The sequence below is a fragment of the Denticeps clupeoides genome, chromosome 12 (genome assembly GCF_900700375.1).
Source record: "Denticeps clupeoides chromosome 12, fDenClu1.1, whole genome shotgun sequence".
Classification (NCBI taxonomy): Eukaryota; Metazoa; Chordata; class Actinopteri; order Clupeiformes; family Denticipitidae; genus Denticeps; species Denticeps clupeoides.
Window position 1 is genome coordinate 5682310 of NC_041718.1, and position 24137 is coordinate 5706446.

The 24137-nt window shown below is 40.6% G+C and overlaps 2 protein-coding genes across 5 annotated transcripts in view; one reads left to right on the forward strand and one right to left on the reverse strand.

Annotated features, from left to right (window-relative positions):
* On the forward strand, positions 1–8141 carry eevs (2-epi-5-epi-valiolone synthase). The gene is made up of 5 exons (XM_028997426.1): positions 1–224; positions 5059–5692; positions 5806–6045; positions 6648–6900; positions 7203–8141. Exons 1-5 carry the CDS (start codon positions 64–66, stop codon positions 7286–7288), a joined length of 1374 nt encoding a protein of 457 aa, XP_028853259.1. The 5' UTR covers positions 1–63; the 3' UTR covers positions 7289–8141.
* The window catches only part of mitfa (melanocyte inducing transcription factor a), a 22895-nt gene continuing 6497 nt past the window's right edge, over positions 7740–24137 (reverse strand). Inside the window, exons 1-9 of one of the 4 annotated variants that reach the window (XM_028997423.1) lie at positions 12317–13046; positions 11836–12084; positions 11531–11626; positions 11242–11347; positions 10841–10933; positions 10514–10570; positions 10355–10430; positions 9867–10014; positions 7740–9541 (exon numbers count right to left, since the gene is read on the reverse strand). In XM_028997423.1, the coding sequence (XP_028853256.1) occupies positions 9128–9541; positions 9867–10014; positions 10355–10430; positions 10514–10570; positions 10841–10933; positions 11242–11347; positions 11531–11626; positions 11836–12084; positions 12317–12349 (1272 nt within the window). In that variant the 5' untranslated portion in view covers positions 12350–13046 and the 3' untranslated portion in view covers positions 7740–9127. Of the gene's footprint in view, positions 9542–9866; positions 10015–10354; positions 10431–10513; positions 10571–10840; positions 10934–11241; positions 11348–11530; positions 11627–11835; positions 12085–12316; positions 13047–24137 lie in introns of those variants that run through there. The other 3 variants (XM_028997425.1, XM_028997422.1, XM_028997421.1) reach the window with 3 other exon arrangements.

The window sequence follows — 24137 nt, forward strand, 5'->3', positions numbered from 1 at the left end:
GAGTATATACGTGTCTGAAGAAGTGTTGCATATCACTCCATTACTCTCTCGTAAGAACTGACTATGTCGCTTGACGCGGCTGCTGATGTTCAGGAGGACCAACCGATACACCGCAAGTCAAGGAAAACCGAGTATAACCTGGTCCAGGTAAAAGGAACGTGGACGAGAAAGCCAAAAAACACTCCAGGCGAGAACAAAAAGGGTCGGGTTTCAGCTGCCAAAATGTAAGTTGATGCAGAACTGAGTACACACTTAGGTATTAAGCGCCAGTAATTGGGCCTAGATATTCCACTTAAGGGGGCGAAATTGGGCCACGTGATTCATAAAGAGTCGTAACAATTCTGTAAAACGGATTTTAAAAATGGAGAACATAACCCTGGAGGAGTGCACTCTTCTTCTAAAACCAAGCATCCCAGGCGGCACCAGTGAAGTTTTTGGTAATTACTGCATTTTTTTACAGGCCATTTCAGATCGGTAGTCAGATGTGGTTTAACACATGTAGTGGTTTTACACTCTGAGATGACACACTGATTATACGCTGTATTACAAAGGTGTGACCAATAATGTTTTAACTGCTGCAGGTTTGAGAGCATTAGATGTCAATTTACCATTCGTGGATAAACTGATCAGCCACAACATTAACACCAACAGCCTCGTTTTGAGCATGTTCCAAAACAGCTCCGAGCCACCCAGGCATGGACTCCACAAGAAGATGCCCTGTGGTTGCAGCTGACCAGCACATTCCACAGATGCTCGATTGAACTGAGAAGTCGGCAATTCAGAGGCCAAGTCAACACCTTAAACCCTTTGTCAGGTTTCTTAAACGTTTTCTGAACATTTATTGCATTGCCTCTGGAGAAAAACGCCAATAGAGGTAGGTGCTTCATGCCAAACATTGTCCAGAGCATCCCACTGTCAACTCTTCTCCAGGTAAATTACAAACCCGGCCATCCGCAGGATGTCCAGGGCACCTTCATCCACTGCTCCATCGATCAGTTCTGAGGCTCACGTTCACACTCTGGGCACTTCTACCATCGTAGAGATGCTCTGAAAGCGGATAATCATGGTTTACACTCAATCTGTTCATCTGGTTTTAATATGGAGATTGATCGGTGTATTTCCACAGAACAACAGAACAACAAGCTCGGTGATGATTCTAGTTCTTTGGGTCTCTAGGCAAACGACGCCTCCAGGGTTTGTCATCAACACTTTCAAGCATGTGTGGGGCTGGTCTGGGGCTTGCATGTTAGTTTACCTTGAGGAAGCATTTCTACTGAATAATCATCAGATCATTCTGCCAAACGAATGGGTAGCACTGACCTTAACTTGCATGCTAAAGCATTTAATAATGAACTATTAAATCATTTTGTGACATGGTATTGCAATTAATTAATTATTTTAAAAGTAATTACTATATAATTTCTCTTTTACCCAACTTCTTCTGGATGATTTGAACCCACTCCCATCAATATGCTTGTTATGCCACTTCTTCATGGCAAATTCGATCTTTGCTGTAGAAATCGTGTCAATAATATTATTCAAGCATTCTGATTGGTGTACTATGTAAATATGGTTCTTATATGCCAAAATTAACACACAGTTTGCAACTCCTGCTATATGTGTTGGAATTCAGACTGTATGCAAATTAGACATTATGGTTGGATTAGCTACTTCCATTGGATGGAAAATTACTGCACTGTTTAATTGTTCTGTCAATCAGTGCATCCACTGCTAGATTGCGAATGGTTTAAGATCATGCTTTATTATGTTTAGCAGCAAGTAATGGATTATCTAAGGAGGACAATAATCTATGCTTGATGGTGTAGCAAATGAATTTACTATCAGAAAAAATAGCTGGCAGTCAGAGGCCTTGAAAGGCACAAAACATTTAATGTCATGTACAGATAGGCAACATTATCAACTGAATTTCACAATGCAAAATGAGAATGGTGCTTTTTGTTTGAAGTATATTTGCCCAGAAGCAGTCAGCCTTATATTCTCATCTGTAATTAAGATCTATCGCTCTATCCTTTGGTTTGAAAGTGTTCTGAGCTACTAGCCTGACTGGTTTACTTCCCCAGTGCTGACATACACCAGCACGTTTTGGATCATAAATCTCATTAAAGGACCTTTGGGACTTTAATAATAAATATAACAGTAATAATAACAAATACAACTAGAAACCAAGATTCCAGAAGAAATTGTGATGGGCCTGTCCGGGCGTTGGTCGCAGGAGTGGAAATGGCCTCCTTAGATAATGTCAGCTGTAAAAGCAGGTGGTATTACCCTTGTAGGGTCTCCCATGACAAATTAGGTAAAGGGTGAGACAAAAAATGGTTTGTGGGTCTCCAGAAGCAGCAGACAGGTACCGGATGGCCAAGTGGCAGTCGTCAAGGCAAAATCTTGGGCGTGGGAGGAGTTCGGTGAGGCCATGGAGAAAGACTACCAATTGGCTCCAAATAGGTTATATTCGGGCGGTGGAAGGAATACTTTGAGGAGTCCAATCTCAGGGGCAGAAGTTGCTGAGGTAGTCAAACAGCTACACAGCGGAGGAGCCCCGGGGGTGGATGAGATCGGTCCTGGGTATCTCATGGCTATGGATATGTCGTGCTCAACATGTCTCTGCAACATTGCGTGGACATCGCGCACAGACTGGGGTGGTGGTCCCCGTTTTTAAGAAGGAGGACCAGAGGGTGTGTTCCAACTAGTTTGCCCAACCAATCTAGATGTGTTTTTTGGATTTGGAGAAAGCTTATGACCATGTCCCCAGGGCACCCTATGGGGGGGGGGGCGCTCCGGGAGTATGGGGTTGATGACCTTTTATTAAGGGCCATTCAGTCCCTGTACCAGAGGAGCGTGAGCTTGGTCCACATAACCTGTTCCTGGTGAGGGTTGGACTTCGCCAGGGCTGACCTTTGTCACCGGTTATATTCATAACCGATATGGACAGAATTTCTAGGTGCAGCCGTGGTGTGGAGGGTGTTGAGTTTGGTGGCAGGTGAATCTCATCTCTGCTTTTGCGGATGATGTGGTCCTCCTAGCTTCATCAGGCTCTGACCTTCAGCTCTTGCTGGGTAGGTTCGCAGCCGAGTGTGAAGCAGGATGAGGATCAGCACCTCCAAACCATGGTTCTAGAACGGAAAAGGGTGGCTTGCCAACTCCGGGTTGGGAGAGAGGTCCTGCCTCAAGTGGAAGAGTTTAAGAATCTTGGAGTCTTGTTCACTGAGGAAAGAAGGGAGCAGGAGATCGACAGGCGGATTGGGGCCGATCTGTCATGATGAAGAGTGAGCTGATCCAGAAAGGAAGGCTCTCAATTTACCGGTCTATCTACGTCCCAATCCTCACCTATGGTCATGAGCTTTGGGTAATGACCTAAAGAACATGATCGCGGATACAAGTGGCCGAAGCACAGGAAACGCAGGATACAAGCACAGCCTTAGCGATATGGTGAGGAGCTCAGAGTAGAATTGCTGTTCCTCGACATTGAGCCAGTTGAGGTGGTTCGGGCATCTAGTCAGGATGCCTCCTGGGAATAGGAATAGAAGTTTCCCTTTTTTAAGTGGTCATTCTTAATAATGTGGTTGATTGGCACCCTAATTAACTGGCTGATTTCAGTGCTGGTGATGCTGCTGTATCAGTACCCCATTTAGGACCCCCTTTGTTGGCAATGACACTGTAGCAGTACCACTTAAAAGGGGCCTTATTTAAAAAATGCTACCAATGCTAAAATTAGCATTCAATGCATTCCAATGGAAAATTACCCTGTTTGAGCATTAATAGCTCGGCCGCGCCCACTCCGAAAGCTTATAAAAGTAATAGCACTCCTCACACATAACACTCCTGATACATAACTTTCTGATGTGCATGCTGAAAAAGTGAAATAAATAAATAAAACAAACTTTTTTTCACCCATTGACACACAAAAGTGTAAGTGATCCGTAAGTTGGACAGAGGCAAGACTTATGTCAAAATCTTCAAAATCAACATCAAAAACTTCTATATCTAACCAAATTTTGGGCTAGAATATCTAAGTCAAATTTTGGGCTAGAATAATAAACACGTTTCAAAAACAATTTTAGGGGATTGAGCACGAACCGTATATCCCACTGAGCCAAGCCATACGTCAAATTGTGTGAAACCAAAAGCCGCACCACCTGACAAGAAAGTTGGGTGTGTGCACTCAACCATGTCAGCACAAATTCCAAAAAACCTGTTTTTTCACAGTTTTCCAAATTTGGTCCAAGATTGTGGGTGACTCATAGGCCCTACTGAAGCAAGCAATATGTCATATTGTGCGGAGAGGTCAGGCAGAAGGCCGTTGTTTCAGTGCATTTCACAGCCTTACAGTGGCAGCCTTGAATGTAACACATGTTCTTTTTGCCTTTATCCCAATTTTCCGAGTTTTTCCGGGTTTTACTGACCCCCGTTGGCAGCGCCAACACGTCCCATATTTCAGATCATAGGGCTCTGCCTCGCCTTGACTCCTAGATTGCTACCTTCAATGGCTACCCACAGGGACTTAACTATTAACTTTTCATCTTTATTACCGTTCTCAAACTGTAAGTTACTCTCAAAAGAAATTTAATTGTCTATAATGTTTTTGGTAGCATTATCCAACTTTGTTAAGTTCTTTGCGTGTAAAGACACGAAAACTAGTTTGAAAGGCTGGTTATTATACCTGATGTCAATCATGTGTCTGTCCAGTAATGAGTTTTTTAATTTATGTTTTGCCCAGGGCAATACAAAACTTCAGAAACAAGTGGAACTGTGGGGGAGAAAATGATGTATGGTGTATACTGTGCCTGTGGTTTAGTTTACTTAGCCCTTAAAAATGTTAATTATATCATCATTAACAATGTAAAGGTCTCAGTACATTTAGACCCTAACTCATGCTTGAAAACAAATTTGTTACTCTTCTTACTCTTCACTGCCCTGCTGGTAGACATGAATTTCATGATCCCGGAACCATCTGCTTAATATCCAGTTTGGTGTCTACCTCATTTGTCATATTTATCACTTTGTACTCTTTCTTACAGATGCAAACTGTGTGTGTTTCAGTTATGAATGCAGTAGAGACAATGGCATCGTCTGGACTGTGGTCAGTCCAATTGTGTTCACCTATCAAGTGATCCAAACAAAGAAGCTTCTGGACCCCAGTAATGACACCCTGCTTCTCGGCCATATCAGAGACCATCATCAGATTCAAGTTCTCCACAGCAACTCCAAGCCTCTTAAGCGATTTGTGGTCATGGATGAGACTGTGTTTAACCTCTATGGAGGTCAGGTCACCAATTACTTTGAGGCACGAAATGTCCTGTACCGGATCCTTCCCTTGGCAACCACAGAGGAGAACAAATCTATGGATATGGTGATAAAAATTCTGGATGAAGTCCACAAGTTTGGCATTGACAGGCGCACAGAGCCAATTATCGCCATTGGGGGAGGGGTGTGTCTTGATATTGTTGGTCTGGCTGCTTCGCTGTACCGGAGACGCACCCCCTATATACGGGTGCCAACCACCCTGCTGTCATATGTTGATGCCAGTGTTGGGGCTAAAACAGGAGTCAACTTTGCCAACTGTAAAAACAAGCTGGGTGGTTACATCCCTCCTGTGGCTGCGTTTTTAGACAGGTCTTTCATTCAGACGGTCCCAAGAAGACAGATCTCAAACGGACTAGCTGAAATGCTAAAGGTACAACATGCCACAGTTTTACACATTAATCCAAATTTTTGACACAAAATTATACAGTAGAGACTTATTAAAAAAGTAAAAAATCTTTAATTACGGTGTGATTTGGCCTGCAGATGGCGCTGATGAAGCACCGAGAGCTGTTTGAAATCCTGGAGACTCAAGGCAGTTTCTTGCTGGACTCCAAGTTCCAGTCCTGCATCGGCGCTGCATCATTGGACCAGACACACGCAGCCGCGGTCTCCACCCGGATCGCCATAGAAACGATGCTTGAGGAACTGGCCCCTAACCTGTGGGAGGATGACTTGGACAGACTGGTGGATTTTGGCCACCTCATAAGTCCAGAGCTCGAGATGGTGAGGCTTTTCTCCTAGGCCTCTTTCAACCACTTCCAAAAAGAAAAAGTCCAGGATAAATGTCAAATAATCTTGTGAGATAATGCAAAGGTGTAAAGGAGTAAATGAAGATGGCACACAGCCGAATATTTAAGATTTTAACTGTGTTTAACTGGAACTGTACAACGTAAAACCTTGACTGAACCACAATACAAGTTTTTAGCATGTATATGATCCTATATCTATTGTCTATTATCTATTATCTATCTAGATGTATTTAGACTAGGTTTGAGATTTCCTGATGTTAGTTGTTGTGTTGTGTCAAGCGTAGTATCTAAAAAATCTGCAAGCCCAAACTAAATGTTATTTTGCCTCTGCTTTTTTTGGCCTGGAATCCAAAGTCTAATGAACGGGGTATTTTTTTTATTCAATCCCTCAGAGCGATGCCTTAGGTGCCTTTGCACATTTTTAACCTGCTTCAGAAGCTTATTTCATAAGCTTTCATAAGTGGTTTTCGAGTAAAGCGGGTTACTCCTCCCACCCCGCAGGGCTTTTCCTTCATCAAGCCTGTCATTCACGCTCATTCATGTATTTTTTTTTTTTTGCTTTGATTTCCATGATAGGTTGTGTTGCCTGCACTGCTGCATGGAGAGGCAGTGAACATTGACATGTCCCTCATGGTCTATGTGGCCCTTGAGAAGGGCCTGCTAATCGAAGAAGAGAAGTGCCGCATCATCCGCTGCATGTTGGCCCTGGAGCTGCCAGTCTGGCATCAGGACTGCACCCTGGCCCTGGTGCAGAAGTCCCTTTGTGAACGTCTCAAGCACTGTGGTGGCTTGGTGAGGATGCCTCTGCCTGTTGGGATTGGCCATGCAGGTAACCATCTACTCTCAGTAAAGCATTGCTTTATAGAATAATATTTTTTTTTTTTTATCTGTCTGTGTAAATGGGATTTTGTAATGGCAATGAAACAAATAATTAAAAATAAAAGAGCAAATACAATTATTAATGAAGGAATATTTTACATATTAGTGCATATATCAGATTAATTAAATCATAAATTAAGTGGAATAATTAATAGGTTAGAACCTTGTACAATGCTTAATTTCTTGTATGATGATGGTAACATGCGCGGGTTGTTTAAAGTTCTGTTCTGACTTTGCTCTATTTCACAACAGAAATCTTTAATGACTTGGATGACAAAACCCTTTTTCATGCCTTTGAGAGATGGTGTGATGAGCTGAATTCAGGACTTCCTCTGTGAAAATGCAGCAGTTCGAAGGTGTTGACTCTGCTTATGTTAAAAATCTTGCAATATTGCATTTTTCAACCCATGACTATATTCTCAAATATTTAATCCTGCTGTGTTGTATGAATGCAGATGGAATATTTGACGTGTACTGTGCATAAACGCAACAGGGATAATTCAGCGCCCTCTGTGCTGGGATTATTAATCTGTGTTTATATATATTTCTTTCTGTTAGACTATTGGTATCTGGGTAATAAAACTCTTCATCTAACACATCACTTTGCTACAGTGACACACTGTAATGCAATGTGTATGTAAATATCTGCATTTATGTGCAGCATCAGTATTTTTGGACTGATGGCATTATAAATTAGTTGTTTAATAAAAAAAATACATGTCATAAACTGTTGCCTGCTGTTGTGTGCAAGGTCCTATCTGGATCTTTAACAGGAAGCTACTATCAATCCATTATTAACTAATTTATTATCTAGATGAAAAATATGAAATAAGAGCATCTTTGACCTTATTCAAACATTTGACACAATTGATTAAAACATCATAAATATTTCATCATTCCATATACATCTGACATATTTGAGCAAAGTAAATAAAACACTCTGTGCCGCATTAAGTGCCCTGACAGATGATTGCCTGTAGAGGCAACTGTGCACCAGTGCAGTATACAGGAAAGAGCCATGTTGTCCGTGGAGTTTGTTACCAGTGCATTTTAAAATCTGCATCCATTAGTCATATTTCCTCTAAACTAAGACATTCATCTAAATCGCACCATAATATAAAAATGTTTTAAAGGCACTTTCTATAAAAGCAATTTTTGTCATGTTATTCACATGATAAAATTAGTCTTACAGTACTAGATATAACGTTTAATTAAAGGCATGTTAAACTTCTCAATTGTTGAAGAGTATATCCAATATTTCTGAAAAAAAAATATATATATAGAAAGAGAATGGTATTGTACACAAAGCTTATGTCAGATTATAATAGTTGTGCTATATAATAAAAATGTCACATTTATGTGCTGAGAATAATTTTTGATGTCCTTAGACCATTGGGAAATGTTTTCAAGTCTTTTCTACCACATGCACTCACAAAGGCTTATTAAAGATTCATATTAATTCTTCTGGGATGATGAATGGTTTGATATGTCTGTGCTAAAGAATGCCTTTGACAGAAATGAAAAGAAAAAGAAAACATTTATAGTTCCTTCAAGCATAAAGGTACATAAGAGATCTGATTTACAAACTGCTGTGAAACAAAAGTGACAAAAAATAAAAAAGACAATAAACACCGTGAAATGTATTTTGGTCAAGATTCAGCATGAGTTTCATTCCAAAAGGCAGATCAATGATTCAGTATGGTGAACTTTGTATGATCTCACGGTTATCAGAGCTACTAAAGCTGATCATGTATATCCATTTTCTCAGAAGGACATATACTTATTCCAAATTTTTCAACTTCGGTCATTATGATTTTAACATACATTGTTAAATCATAAAATGAATAGGTGGACATTTGATATTTAATTTACACTTTCAATCAATTCTGCTGCCTTATCAGTGCTAAACATTTCAATATACCTGCTTTTATCATCTTACTTCAGGGGATCTCAAAAGACTGCACACCCATTGTTCAAAGTCCAAATATTAAGCCAAGTAATATATTTCAAAAATAGCTAAAAAATGTTAAATAAAAAAATCTCTTGGGCTTCCAGTGCATGTTTGTTCTCGGGAGATTTGGTCTGACCCAGTCTCAGGCAGTGGGTGCCCACTAGAGGAATGGTGCTTATAGTGTTCAGTTTTGCTTTGGTTTGAGCCTGTGTGGCAGTGGGGGGCGCTAACAGTCGTTCTCATGCTCCTCCATGCTAGAACTGCTGCTGCGGCGGCTGCTGTTATTGGAAGCATCAGGTGACACAGAGGAAAGCAATGGGTCGCAGCTTGTCACCGGAGACAGGGTGCTGTCCATGAGAATCTCCCCCAGTTTGTTGGTGGACCTGGAGGGGCTGCCATATGCCCCAGGGATGTCACCTAGGTCTGAGGGGCTGTCGCTGTAACTGATGGTGCCATCGTTCAGGTCCAGGGTGGTGGGCCGGGACAGATCTGGGGAGGAGTGGTGCTGGTGGGGGTAGAGCTCCGCTGTGCATTCCCCGATGCCAGGCTCCTGCTTGATGGCTCTTGCTACCAGCTCTGAAGAGCACAATGCAGAAGAACCCAGAGCCAGACCATGGGCCCGAGCCTGAATCTCCAGCTCCTTAAAAGACCCACATAATCAACCTCGACAACATATCAGAGCTGGATTACATATTTAATGTATAATATCATCATCATCATGATATTAATGTGGGGTTCAAGAAAAGGGAGTTTTCAAAACTTTCTAATATATAAAGTTTCTGTAGTACAGCTAGGCATGGATTTCATCAGAAATGAAAAACAATGCCATGCAAACTAATGACATAGGCCACATTTGAGTAGAATTTGATAATTCAGCAAATACATTTTACAGAGAAAAAATGAATAAGCTAAACTGAACATAAGTAGGCGTGGTTTCGTAGCCTGGTGAACCTGCGACGCCGTACCTGTATGCGCAGCATGAGATGTCGGTTAGCGTGCTCCAGTCTCTTCTGCCGAGTCTCCAGCTCCTTCGCCTTCTGCTGCTCCCGCTGCAGCTTCCGAATGTAGTCTACAGAGGCTTTCAGAATGGTGCCCTTATTCCACCTCATGTCCCTGTGCACCAGAGGCGACAGTCAGAACCTGACTTATAACCTTGTCTCCGACCACTGCGCAACGGAGCAGCCCTACTAGCTGTAATTGTGGGGCAAATTTCGTGGCGATTTTAAACAGCAAGACAGTGGGATTCAGGATTGAGGTTGAGACCCTCATGCTGTGTAATGGCTATTTTTGCTGTGATAAAAAAAAAAACACGTTGTCTGTCTCAGGAGTGGCAGAGTGAGTCAGAGTGGCATCATGGTGACACATCGCGAAACATCTGGCCACCCTATTTCCACATAAGCCACTAAACCAGAACCACCGACTTCTTTTATTAGCGCTCCCTGCTGTGACTTACGGATCATTTGACTTGGGAATTAAGGTCCCCAACTCTTTGATGCGATCATTGATGTTGAACCTCCGCCTTCTTTCGACTACAAGTAAAAAAAAAAAAGAGCTGAATTGTAGCAACCATGACTGTGATAACTGATGACAGTTAAAGCTTCTGTTCGCTCACTTAAGTTGTGATTGTCCTTCTTTTGTCTCTCCTTGGCAAGAGCTCGGACTTCAGCTTCTGAAATAAGCGAAGACAACTGTTCAGCCATGCACGTTGTGACAGTCACCTGCAGTCACGCTAATTCTGCTGCTTACCAATTAAATATGGATAATGATATTTTTCATTGAACATTATAATAGTACACAATTCCTTATCTGTCAAAAATAAATGGGTTCATATTGTGTGCAATTTTGCAATGAACAGTAGTGAAATGCACTATATGTGTGTTTTCCAATTTTATTCATTCAAACACAGTTAAAGATGTAGTGTACGTAAATGATAACCTACCTACAGGAAAGCCTTCCTGCCTTTGATAGTTTTCAAACTTGCCACATGATCCAGGCTTGTCCACAACGTGCATCATGGTTGGAGTCGGTGTAACTATTCGGTACAATAAAGTTTAATCATTGAAAATCTTATTTGTGCATTGCTAATTGCACACAGTAGGCTCTGAGGGAGCATTCTAGAGCTTTGTGGTAATGAGCCGTCACTCCATATGCCTGAATTAGCTGTCTGTAACACGTCATAATGGTTGAAATGAATCAGTTTAGAGATGCTGTTCTGTTTAACTGCATGGAGTACTGTATTCTGATTCTATAGGGACGTCCTGGCTGCAATACATGAAATACATACAAATACATCAGGGTGAGCTGAAATAAATCTGAAAAAAGCTGGGCGGTCAGTTGTACCTGAGAATTCCCTTTTAACGCTTGTACAGGAGTTGTTCATGGGAACTCCTGGCGGAGGAAGTGCATGGCTGTTGTACATATCTAGAAGACCAGCAGAAACAGGGATCTACAGAGAAAAAAAAGGCCAGCAGAGGCAAATAAGTTTCAGTAGACTCAGACAAAGAGAAACCTTTCAAACAAACGAATCAGTAAACTTTGTTGAACATTGAACAACTCAGTGAACATTGAAGTGAGTCGCTGCATGAGGTGGTTCACAAAGTATTTGCATAAAATACAGAGGTCAGTTTACCGTGTTGGCCATTTGCAGTCCAGCATCCATCAGTCCGAGAATATCATCATTATAACTTGATTCCAAGCTAATAATGTCTTCAATTACATCATCCATCTGATCACAGAATTCAGTTGTGACATGAAAAGAGCAAAGCCACAAAAATACAAATGAAAATCTGCAATTATCTAATCAAATGGAACAATTATAGGATGACAGTTGTTGTTCAGTTTTTAATTCAATACAAAAAAGCTACTAAGTTTACTTATTTCTCATTTTTATAGTTAATTTACTCAAATTTTTACTAGACAATTTATTTAGAATACCTGGATGTGCGTTCGTACCTCCTTCTCGCAGTTGGAGTTAAGGGTCAGGAGTGCCATAGGGCTGTTGGGGGCACTGGTGGCCGGGCCAGGGGGCATCCCGTGCTCCGAGGGCTGGTTGGCACACGTTGGCACACTGCTGTTCTGACCTCCAAGCTTGGCACCCAGGGTAGAGGAAAGGTACTGCTTCACCTGCTGCCGCTGAGACTGCTGGATGTGGTATTTGGTGGGGTTCTCAAGGTGGGTCTGCACCTGGATAGGATGCAGATGTCCATTAGGCAAACACCAGGTTTGCCATAAAAACACTTCTGCAAATAATTTCTCCGGTGTGATATGGTAGCAAATGGGACTCGAATCTATGACTTTTCTTTTTACAATAACTCAATAAATAACTACACAATTCAACAAATAAATACACATGAATGAATACAAACCCATAATTCATAGATTAACAAAAAAAAAACAATATTAAAAAAAAGCTCACCTGATAATGACTGTATTCTAACATTTCCAGCATTTTGTCCTGAAAACTGCGACCTTTTTAGAAGTTAACTGATAAATTTTCAGACCATTAAGCAGATATTCCCTTTGTGAGGTCTGTCGGCTGGAAGGCTCTCAGAGTCTAGAACTTACATATGAAACTAAAAGTGAAGTCTTGGTCAGCGGAACTTATAAGAGGTTTGTCGGGGGGGCGAGGAAAAAAGACCTAATTAGTTATGCATATTAAGAAACAGGAGGGGAAATAATTTTGCTCATGTTGTGTTGTTCTACCCAAACGCCATTATAGCTCATTTGACGTCAGCTCCTCCGTCTCACAAAAGAGTCCTTCACAAACTAGCTACTCGTCCTCATGCAGAAACTGGCTCACGGCTACCCAACGTTTCATCATTAGTTACGCTCATACAGCATAAAACATTATTTGTTCTGAGTGTCCATAATACAATCGCAGCCACTGTTGTCCTACGGTACGAAAGAGTAAACTAAGAAATGCGAAATGTTTCGCCAAGGAGACATTTGGTGGTTCAACATTGATTTTTCAATTACTCTACGCAATGGTTTTATGAAAAAGCATGGGATGTGTATGATGTTAAACATGTAATAAAAAAATACTTTTCAAACTAATTTTGGTTAGTATGTTAATATACACTTGTCTGAAACATCATGTGCATACAGTCATTCACAGTCAAAGACTTTTCAATCTTTCACTTCTTCAGGATTGAAAAGTCTTGCTGTATATGCTCACACATTTATCAGATAATTGCCCAATCCGATAAGCTCCTCTTATACATGTATGTGTGGGAGCATAGACTCCATGTTAGTTCTGCATGCATGACATGTATGTATTTGTTGGTACTGACCTATAAACACACTGCTGAAAGCCTCAGATGGAACCGATTGCACACACACAATATCAAGCTATGGAATGGAGTATGTGAAAATGTGTGCTATATATGTATCACTGTTACTACTGGTCCCATAATCTTTCCATTCATAGAGAAACATTTAATAGCCACCAAAGAGTCATTGATGGAGACTTAACTGGACCTAACATTGTAGTGGTTTGGCGCCAACATGAGTGACCTTTTGATCCTCGCAGCCAGTGGAGAAGTATTTTAGGTGAGATGTTAAGCCCTCAGGCTTCAGGGCTCTTTCTGAACCTACCCGTGCTGGACGATGGGCAGAGATACCCCTGAGACAAACTGGTCAGCTCTGATAGAGACATCCTTTTCCAACGTGTTTAGCTACTGCAAGTCAATCAACTAACAACTGGCTTCTAAATGGTACCAATTGGCTTTCATAAAATGGTGCCTGATTTAAACAACATGAACCAGTCATCCACAGTGAGAATAATGCCTGCTTTGAAGCGGTTAACGATGAGCAGAAATAAATGCAATTAAAAGATAATTGGTCCTTTTTTTTCTCAAGCAGATACAGAGCAGGCAGACAAGACAAGGCATGTTCTCAGACAGTGTATAAGTCAACTGTCAACAGGGTGCCTCCTAGTAACCCTTGGCTAGGCTTCATCTCAATCGGCCATTTGTTTGAACGGAGCTCGAATCCCCCACTCCTCCACTCCACTGCTCTTGGAAAACATGTATGACCTGTGGATGTTAAGATACTGAGCAAAGACCCACAAACAACAATAGGGGGGTTCATATCCGAGAATGTTAACGAAGTCTGTCCTATTGAGATTGGTTACGTGAAAGTGTCTCAGCACAATTAGAATAAATTACAGTATTACACTTGTGCTGAAATCCCTTTCAGTCTTAATCATATTTACAGATGAGACTCTGAAATGACAAACTTTGACAAACTAATGAGAGTTGACAAAATCAAATTAATTGTCACTAAAATTTATATCCATTTTATTTATTGTCAAATATAACAACATGACCAGATCATATCTTTGCTATCCCCATACTGAGCCTACTCAAAGTTTTAAATATGTTGTCATAAACTGACTTTGTGGGGTGTTTCGAATCATTACATTTTTTTTTAATGGAGATTACATTACATTTATGGCATTTATCAGACACCCTTATCCAGAATCAGTATTTACAGGGACAGTCCCCCTGGAGCAACTTAAGTGTCTTGCTCAGGAATACAATGGTATTAAGTGGGAGTTAAAACTGGGTCTTCTGGTGTGTTAATCACTAGGCCACTACCACCCTTATCAGTGTCCGGAACGAAGATTACTGTGAATAGTCTTCTCCTGATTCACGATTGTGTGCACCTGCTGTTACTTGTATAAAGCCGCCCTGTTTGTGTCATGTCTCCTTCACATCAGGACATTGTTCTGTATGTGTTCTGTATGCATGTGCTGTTTCCTGTTATAAATAAATCATCATTTTAAGTAAGTCGTGTGAAGGCATCCTCCATGTTCTTGAACCATAACATCTGCATTACACCAAGCTTTAAAAAAAATTTCACATCAAAATGTTTAATTAATTTATTATTTATTTTTCCTTATTCTACCTTACATCATTTATTAGTCTACCTCATGATTCTTTTATCATATTCTATGGTGGATGTGTCACACGGTGCGGTGATGGTAAGTGATGGTCAAAGCCTCACATCTTGGACTCGACTCAAATCTTGTGCTTGTGTAATTTGCACAAATTCCATATGTTGCCGGTTTCCTCCTTCCATCCTAAGGCACATGCACTAGGTGGATTAAGGACTCCAAATAGGTGTGACAATAGGTGTGAGTGTATGAATGAAAGGTGTGTGTGTGTGTGTGTGTGTGTGTGTGTGTGTGCACTGTGGTGGGCTGGCGCCCCACCCTGGGTGAGTCCCCGCCCTGCACCCAGAGTTCTGGGATGGGCTCTGGCGGCCCTGAGTAAGGAGACTTAGTTGTTAAGGATAGTGAGTGTGAGTGAGTATATGTAAAATTTCCCTCAGGCCTCCTCCTCCCTATCTACCATAACTTTGAATTCACACAAGAATGATTCCTAATCAGACTCTGTTGAGTATCAACACTTTTGAATTGCATTGGAAATGGTGTGGACTCTGATACCTATTAGAGAACATGGATAATTTTTTTCTGTCATATTCAGTCAAACGCCAGGCTCAGGACAAAGCAACACAAGAGTGGACACTGTATATAGATGTCAACATGTAAATCATAAGAGCCTAGGCATCTTAAGAACAGAGCAGCAACCTTTTGCACCATGGACCAGATTCACGTAATACAATTTTCCACAAGTTGGCCATTGAGAGCAAGGATAATAAAGCATAATAAAGTGCATAATAAATAAAACCATAACGGAGAACCAGAGCAAGAACCCAGCTCTGGAAGCTCTCCACGGTTGTTCACTTTAGCTAGCTCATGGGATTCATTTTTCGGCCATCAAAACTATGACAGAGACAAGTGTGGGAAAGAGGTTCAGGCCAGGGGAACTCCAATAGTCAATAAAATGCAAATAAAGTGAAAACTAAAAATTATTTTTGTGTGCCCACTGACCCACAGCCTAGTAGTGAAGAAGTGAAGTGATTGTCACATGTGATACACAGCAGCACAGCACACAGTACACACAGTAAAATTTGTCCTCTGCATTTAACCCATCACCCTGAGTGAAGGAAGGAAGGAAGAAAAACACAAAAATGCAGGCAGAAAAAGTCAGGAGGAGTTGTCTTGAAAAAATTACAAAAGGGTCAATAACTAATCAATACAGCAGAGATATATAACCTGTACTTTCTTCCTAAGCAAATTTCAACCCACCCCCATATATAGCCTACACATATCAACTACTGCATATGTCTTGTTCTGTCAGTATCTTCAAGTTTTTTCTGTCAATAACTATACAAATGGATCTTGTCAATCCCATGACCTGAATCTAAAACATCCACCCTGAATACCTTTCCAGGACCACTGAAACATCATGTTCCATGACCTCTTCAAAATCTTCAGCTTTATTTTTTTTCTCTCACACAAGGCTGCAATAAAACAGGTTTCCTGGGTGCCAGAGCAGTGACAGCCTTGACCAATTTGGTGTCCCTTACATTTCATGCACAGATACAACACAGGATAATAATTTAGGCAAACATAAGTACAATATTAAGGAAGAGGTTACGTACAATAGTATCTATATCTATAAGTACAAAATAAATAACATATTTTACAAAATGCAGCAATAAAGAAACCAACAAATATCAGGTGTAATCAGGAGGATAGCTTTTCCTGAAGGCTTTAAATATTGGTGAATCTAAAGTGATTGTCAATGTACACTGCAGCACACGGTACACACAATGAAATGTGTCCTCTGCATCACCTTAGTGAGCAGTGGGCAGCCATGAAAGGTACCCGGGGAGCAGTGTGTAGGGACAGTAATTTGATTAAATGGACCTTAATAGCACCGTGAAATCAGGATTCGGTTCGGGATTTGATCCCACAACCTTCTGATTACATCCAAATCCTTAGCTGCTAGGCCACCACTTCTCTCTGATGTTAAAGCTTTATGCATTAGTGACAATATTAATATTCCCAAACACCTTTTTATGTTTTTCCTTATGAAAGTACCTGACATTACCTAGTCATGAATTAAAATAAGTTTAAGTGAAGTGATACACAGCACAGCACACAGTGCACACAGTGAAATGTGTCCTCAGCTTTTAACTATCACTCTTGGTGAGCAGTGGGCAGCCATGACAGGTGACTGGGGAGCAGTGTGTGGGGACGGTGCTTTGCTACGTGGCACCTCAGTGAATCAGGATTCGAACCGGCAACCTTCGGATTACCGCTAGACCACCACTACCCCTATATAGCTAACAAGATCCAAAATAAGCTAGTAACACTTTGCTCTAGTACTGTTACGCAAAAACGTATTTGGCAGCCACTGATTCTGCAGCCACTTAAAAAGACAAGAGTGGTCTGTAATTTTCATCATAGGTACGATTCAACCATAAAAACAGGAAAACACATGTTTTTTTGTATTTGGTTCTGAATATTACTATTTAACACCAAAAAAACAAAAGCAAGAATTCTGTAATGCCACAAGGCCCGTCTAAAGTTTGTCAGGATTGGGAGAGTGTCATGTAGTTAGATGAGACCAAACTACAAATTGGAGGGGGAAGAATGTTATGTTGCATCCAAAGAACACCATGCCCACTGTGAAGCATGCGGGTAGAAATGCTTTGGGGCTGTTTTTCTGCAATGGGGACAGGACGACTGATCCGTATTAAGGATAGGATGAATGGGGGCATGTAATGTGAGATTTTGGGTAAAAAACTCCTTCCATCAGTTAGAGGACTGAAGATGAAAAAGGGCTGGATATTCCAGCATGACAAAGATCCCAAACACGCTGCCTGGGCAACGAAGTAGTGGCTACAAGGTTCTGGAGTGGCCTAGCCAGTCTCCAGACGTCAATCCAATAGAGAATCTGTACCCAGCGACAACCCCAAAACATCACAGCTCTTGAGAAGATCTGCATGGAATAATGGGCCAAAATACTAGCTGCAGTAAACCTGGTGAAGACCTACAGGAAACGTTTGATCTCATATTTTCCGCCTAACCATACAATGTGATTTCCTGGATCTTTTTACATTCAGACTCACACAGTTGACATGTATCTGTTACGAAAATTACAGACCTCTCTCATCTTTTGGGACAACCTGCACAACCAGTGGCTGCCAAATACTTTTTTGCTGTACTGTAGAGCTCTACTGGCACAAATATAAATTTTTCACAGGGTCTAGAAAAAAAATAATAATTATACTGATAAGTGGCACCAAAAATTTACTATACCACCTCTATGGGCTGGCTCAAACAGTGGTGTGAGTTGGTGGGTTTGAATCTCGAACCACCAAGGCCTCCTTTAGCAAAGTACTGTCCAAAAACGCTGCTCCCCTTTCATAGCTGCCCACTGCTCACTAAGGGTGATGGGTTAAATTGTTGTGCACCGTGTGCTGTGCTTACTGTGTATCACAATGACAAAAACAATCGGGCGAAAGGTGGGGACTCCCAGTTAGCAGTTCACATACATCTCATTCACTCACACAAATATACCTATGGCCAGTTCACCTAGTGTGCGTGCCTGGAAACCAAAGAACCCCGAGAAAACATGCATACAAATGACCCACATACAAGGTCCAAACTGGTATTCAAACTCACAACAATGGAGGTATGAGGCCATATTGCTAACTGCTGTGCCACCACACTGACACCGACTTTGCAGCTAATCTGTTCCAGTCCAAAAACACTGCACCAGACCTTACTTCACAGACTGCAGAAAGTAACCATGTGTAGCCACCAAACTGTGTGTTTTATGGGATTAGCATTTTTCATGCATTAATAATCTGAAACATTTCCACATGAAGTGCAGTGTATGCAGTGTCATATTAGGAAGCTCTACTAGATGATTTTGCACTTGCAACCAAGTTGTTAGGTTAGCATTTAAAAACATCATGCCCTTGTGATTTTACAAAAGCTGTTTTCTTCAGTTTACATTCACAAAGGAACTGAATGATGCACCTACAGCCCTGTAGTCTGCATTGTCCTGTAATGGTAAATCCATTAACCATAATCTTACCAACAGAATTTGTCCGTCTGCATTGTGACCTCTGACCTGGTAAAGTGAGTAAAAATTAAACAAAAGTGTCTTTTCATACAAAACAAATACCACAGTTGTATAACCTGGGAATACAGTAACTTTTACCAAGAAAAGCGTGCATTTAATATTAAAATAGCCATTGATATGAACAGAGATTAAGACACTGACAAGGAAATGCAACCCTCCAGCCTGTAAGAACCTTATCCGAAAAAATATATATATATTTAAATATATGATATAGAACAATAGTCTTGTTCTTCCCTTTCAATAGTAAGTCTTTGTTTTCCTTGCGTTTGGGCATATTGCCTTAGACAGCCCCACAGGGCCGAACCAACTTAACGAACAAGCCTTCTCTCCAAAGGTTTTTATAATATCAGCAATTAATTTCTCTGTACAGAGTGAATCACCTGCTTCAAGTGGAAGGGGCATGTGGGCCACTGGAATCTCCTAAATTATATCCTTGAGCTGATTTGAACAATTTAGACTTTGTTATATATATTGTTTATGTTTATATACATTGTTATGTATGTGTGTGTGTGTATCTATATATATATATATATATATATATATGTGTGTGTGTGTGTGTGTGTGTGTGTGTGTGTGTGTGTGTGTGTGTGTGTGTGTATGGATATATAATATTCTCATATATATATATATATATATATATACACACACACACACACACACACACACACACACACACACACACACACACACACACACGCACGCACACAGATAGATAGATTGAGCTAAGAAAAAAAGGGCTCACAAAATACAAAATACAGCTCACTGCTGCCAAATTGGGCGGTTCTAAATTTTGAGTTAAAGTGGTCACAGCAGTTAAATATTTATCAAACCGTTTTGACAGATTTGTGTGGTTGTGTGGGCATTTTTGGACGATTGTGGGCTAAAGCATATATCTGGCAACACTGCCTGTGCTGCATTTTGACTTAATGAGAGAATGTCAATCGGTGTGTCAGATCTGTCAATCCAATGGGCTCCTCCGATTTCAAACATAAAGCTTGTTTTCTAGGTGATAGAAATAACCAACAAAAAGGGCTGCAAGGCAGAAATAACCAGAAAAGCAGTTCTTTCTTGAAAATCCGGAATTGATGTGACGTCGGTGAACATGCCCCAAGTTCTATGTCTATTATAGGGCTTTGAAAATAGGGCTCTCTGAGTGTGATGGTTTTGTGAGATATTAAATAAATGCAGTCTGTGTGCATCTGCGTTGCTGTGTATGAGTGTACTGACTGCTGGCTGCAGTGGGCCTGGATACAGGCCTCGGGCTGAGAAACCTCTCTACCCTTTGCACCCCTGGCTATGAGACAGTGACATCCAAGAGAGGACAGAAGCACACACTGATGACATAGGCTGCTCAGAGCAGACGCAGAGACAGCACACAAAGAGACCTCTTCTTCATATGCACTGCATTCGTGCAATGTGCTTTTAGGCCTCCGGCTTCATAAAGAATGTGCCATCCTTCTTTTCCAGAAAGGGAAACATTGTCTGGCCTATGGGGGTTTAACAAAATACACTTGCCTAAATGATTAACAATTGTGTTCATATTAGCAGCTGTACAAACTGAAGGAGCGGGGTTAGGATGTTCAATCCGGCCCCTCAGAAGATCTAAAGCCGACCCTGGATTTCACAACAAAGGCCGGGCTATATGTAGTTCTCTTACAGGACTGAAAATGGCTCGCTTTCTGGGGATTGACATTTGAGCACTGAAATATGAATGACCAGACAGTAACCTACAGACATGCCCATGTCAACAGTATAAATTCATCCTGCTAGTTTAACCAATGTCATTGTCACCGTTACTTCCCAATCTGGACGTATAGGTAGGAAACTGAATTAGTACCAGAAGAGACATCTTATGCACAACTTCATGCAAAAGGGGGAGGAAATGACAATATAAGCATCCTCTACACATTTTATGCTTGTTTAGAAATGTCCTTGTTTTTGATAGAAAACAACTCTTTTGCAGTTAATGCATGTTAATGCATAACATGAAAATGACTGAAAATCCAGTCCACACTAGATTGTAAATTACTAAAATGAAATGGCTGGAAGTGGAATATTAATTTAAAATGGAGATATTTTGGACAATTAGTCATGCTGTGCTCACTTATGGCAGTCTGTCACTTTAAAGAAAATTTGATTAGTTTTGTGTTGAAAATTGATTATTTACAATGATCTAGTATAGTTGAAAAGCAGCTATAAAACACATGCTCACACTAGTTGAGCATCTGGTCCTTGGACTATATCATTATTTCTAACTTTCTGTTTAAACTCATTTCATACATCTTAACTCATGGAAAATAATGACATTTCTAAAAAAAAAAAAAAAACTGAACATTTGAATAGTAGTGTACCCCTTAAAATGCAAAACTCTACTATATATTTGAAATACATGCAGAAAAAAAGAGAGGAATCTCAAGGTTAAACTAATGATGCAATGATGATGATGATGCACCGATCCAAAACATCCTCTGCTTTTATGGCAGCTGTATCTCTTCATATTTCTCTTAAACTGATGTTAAATTGTTTGGAGATGACTTAGGAAAATCCCTGTGCGAGAATAGATAACCAAAAACCAAACATATGAAAGGACACCTTCATGGTAATGCGCTAAACTTTTTTTTAAAAAATAGTTTGGGGAAGCTAGCGATCTGCCATGAAACCAGAGAATGAAGGAGCTCTCAGAAGGCCGAGGCAGTGCGGTCTTGTTAGTGAACTGCAGAAACAAAGAGCTTTTTCTCATGGCCGCCTTTCCGCAAAGTACGAAAACTCTGAACTCCCATCTCCCAAAGGAAGAGCACAATGATAAAGCTTTATGCAGTGTGACAGAGATGCCCGGAGCTCAGCGATCTGAAAGGTCACCCCAACCACCAGCTCTTTGCGAGCACGGAGCGGCAGGCCTGGCCGCATGTGGAGCAGAAATCTGATGGTATTTAAAAGTCATCTGTTTGCAAACTGTCTGGGTGGATACTGTTCAGATCGTTGCTCTTTACAGTTACTGCCAGCTATCTATTTCTTTATTAACTCGTGAGTGTACCGCCACGGGTGAATAGAGAAATCAGAAATTTGGAAGGCACATTTAAGTAGAAGACTATGGGAAATTGTCATTTGCCTTGCATATTTCCATCTGTGCAAAAAAAAAGAAAACTAACCACTTTGGCCAATAGCAATACTCTAGAACAAGAGGGAGCTTGATATTTACCAGATTGGGTGGTTTTGAATTGGAAAAATAGGTACTGATGAAACCAGTTATAATTTAAGCATGTTAAGTAGTCATAGCCGTTACATACTTATCATTTAATTTGCCGTTTTTTTTTTTTTGCTTGCACTAAAGTGGCATATGTGACATATTGATGGCACTGGGCTTAAACTGCGCTGGATGAAGAAGTAGGGTGTGTGTGAGGTGTATTTTATAACATATTTAACGTTATTCCGAGGTACTTTCTTCCTGCTCTCCCAAGATAGAGATAAGTAGCAAATACACTGTAAAACCTGGAAGTTGGCTTCTAAAAATATGTTTTTAAATCTTAAATAAGTACTATTATTTTTTAAAAATATATTGTTTGCTTCACTCAACTTTAACTCAATAAATAAGTAAGCTGTAACTACATGATGCAGTTAAAAGAACTTAGTCCAATATAAGTATCATCATTCATGTTCTGTTGTAAGTCTGCCATATCATCTCCGCTGCTGCATCATTTGTAATAACAGTAATAACATCAGTAATAACAGTAATAACATCAGCAAATAATCACACCGGTAAGAAAAACTCATGTCTCTTTTAATGACTTACATACTTTTACAGTCGAATGTCTTCTGCTAAATGGTAACAGACCTAAAACGCCAACAAATAACAGTTTTATAACAGATAAAAATAAAGTGTCCCCTTGTCTTCCAGTACTGAGTACACGGGAACTCCTGTTTTCCCTCGTTTTAAACCGTCTTCTATCGCTCCAGAGCATTCTGGGAAGCTTCGTCCCCCCCCCCCCCCCCCCCCACACACACACACACAGCCACAGTTGTCACATCCATAAAAATGATTTAAACGAACGTTTATACCGTTAGGTACACGACGTACTTAAAATAAAAAAAGATTTGTGTCTACTTCGTAAATGGAATTCCTTGGTCTTTTCTTGGTTTTATTTCTTATTTATTTCGGAAGACATACTTGATGTTACATCTATTAATGTGCTTGGGGAAAAAAAACTGGGTTAAACTACACACAATGAGCCATGATTGACTTTAAACAGTTCATGTATAACATAAAAGCTTTTTATGGTTTTAAGTGAGAATAATTACAGGCATTCTTCAGTGAATTAGTGCTCTCTTTGTGGTGAATTCTGCGGGCCTTATTTCACTTGATCTCCAAACATGGTTCTCCCCAGGTCAGAGGTATGTTAATTAAAGGTTCACCTATCGTCTTTAGACCGACTCATCTCAGCTTAAGGTTTCCCTGTACTGCTCTTGAATCTCTGCTGCCTGGTACCGCTTGGCTAATTCCACCGGCCTGTGTGGCTTTGAGGTGGCCTGGTTCTTGTATATGTTCCCAACATGAAACTGCCAGAGCATGTAATGATGAAAGGCTCCCTAAACTCCAAAATCCTAGTCCTGCTTTGCGTCCAGATAAAGTCATGCAAGTCCGGGAAGAAATGTGAAAAAATACCAATAAATGAAACAGGCGAATTGGAGGACACTACACACATGGAGCAAGGATTTACATAAATAGACAAACCAAGGAAGATCCACTAGGGTATCAGTGTTTTGCAGAAGAGAAACTAAAGTAACTGTCACCAAGAACATGAGTTTTAATGGAGTTTTTATCCTGACTCTAGGATCAAGTCATCTGCGATTATGAAGAGTGCAAAATGCTCTGCACTGTGTCCTGATGGCCTCTTTCAGCAGAATTATATTCAGGAAAAGTTTGAACAACATGATCAAGAGATGAAGGTGTTGATTTGTCCTCCGCATTCCCCGGGTACAGGACACCTCACAACTTACAGGTCTTACCGCAGGAGGCCTTGTGGGGCTGAAGATGCAAAGAGGGTTCAAATGAATGCAACAGGACTTCTTTATTTCCTTCTTAAACTTCTTTCTGGAGTTAGTCTAGTTGCATTCATTTGGACCCTTTTTTGGATTACCATGACCTGGATGACCAGCTTTGTGACTGAAGATATTCAAAGAAGATATCTAGACAATTTAAATAAATGATAATAAAATGGCTAAACAGTAGCA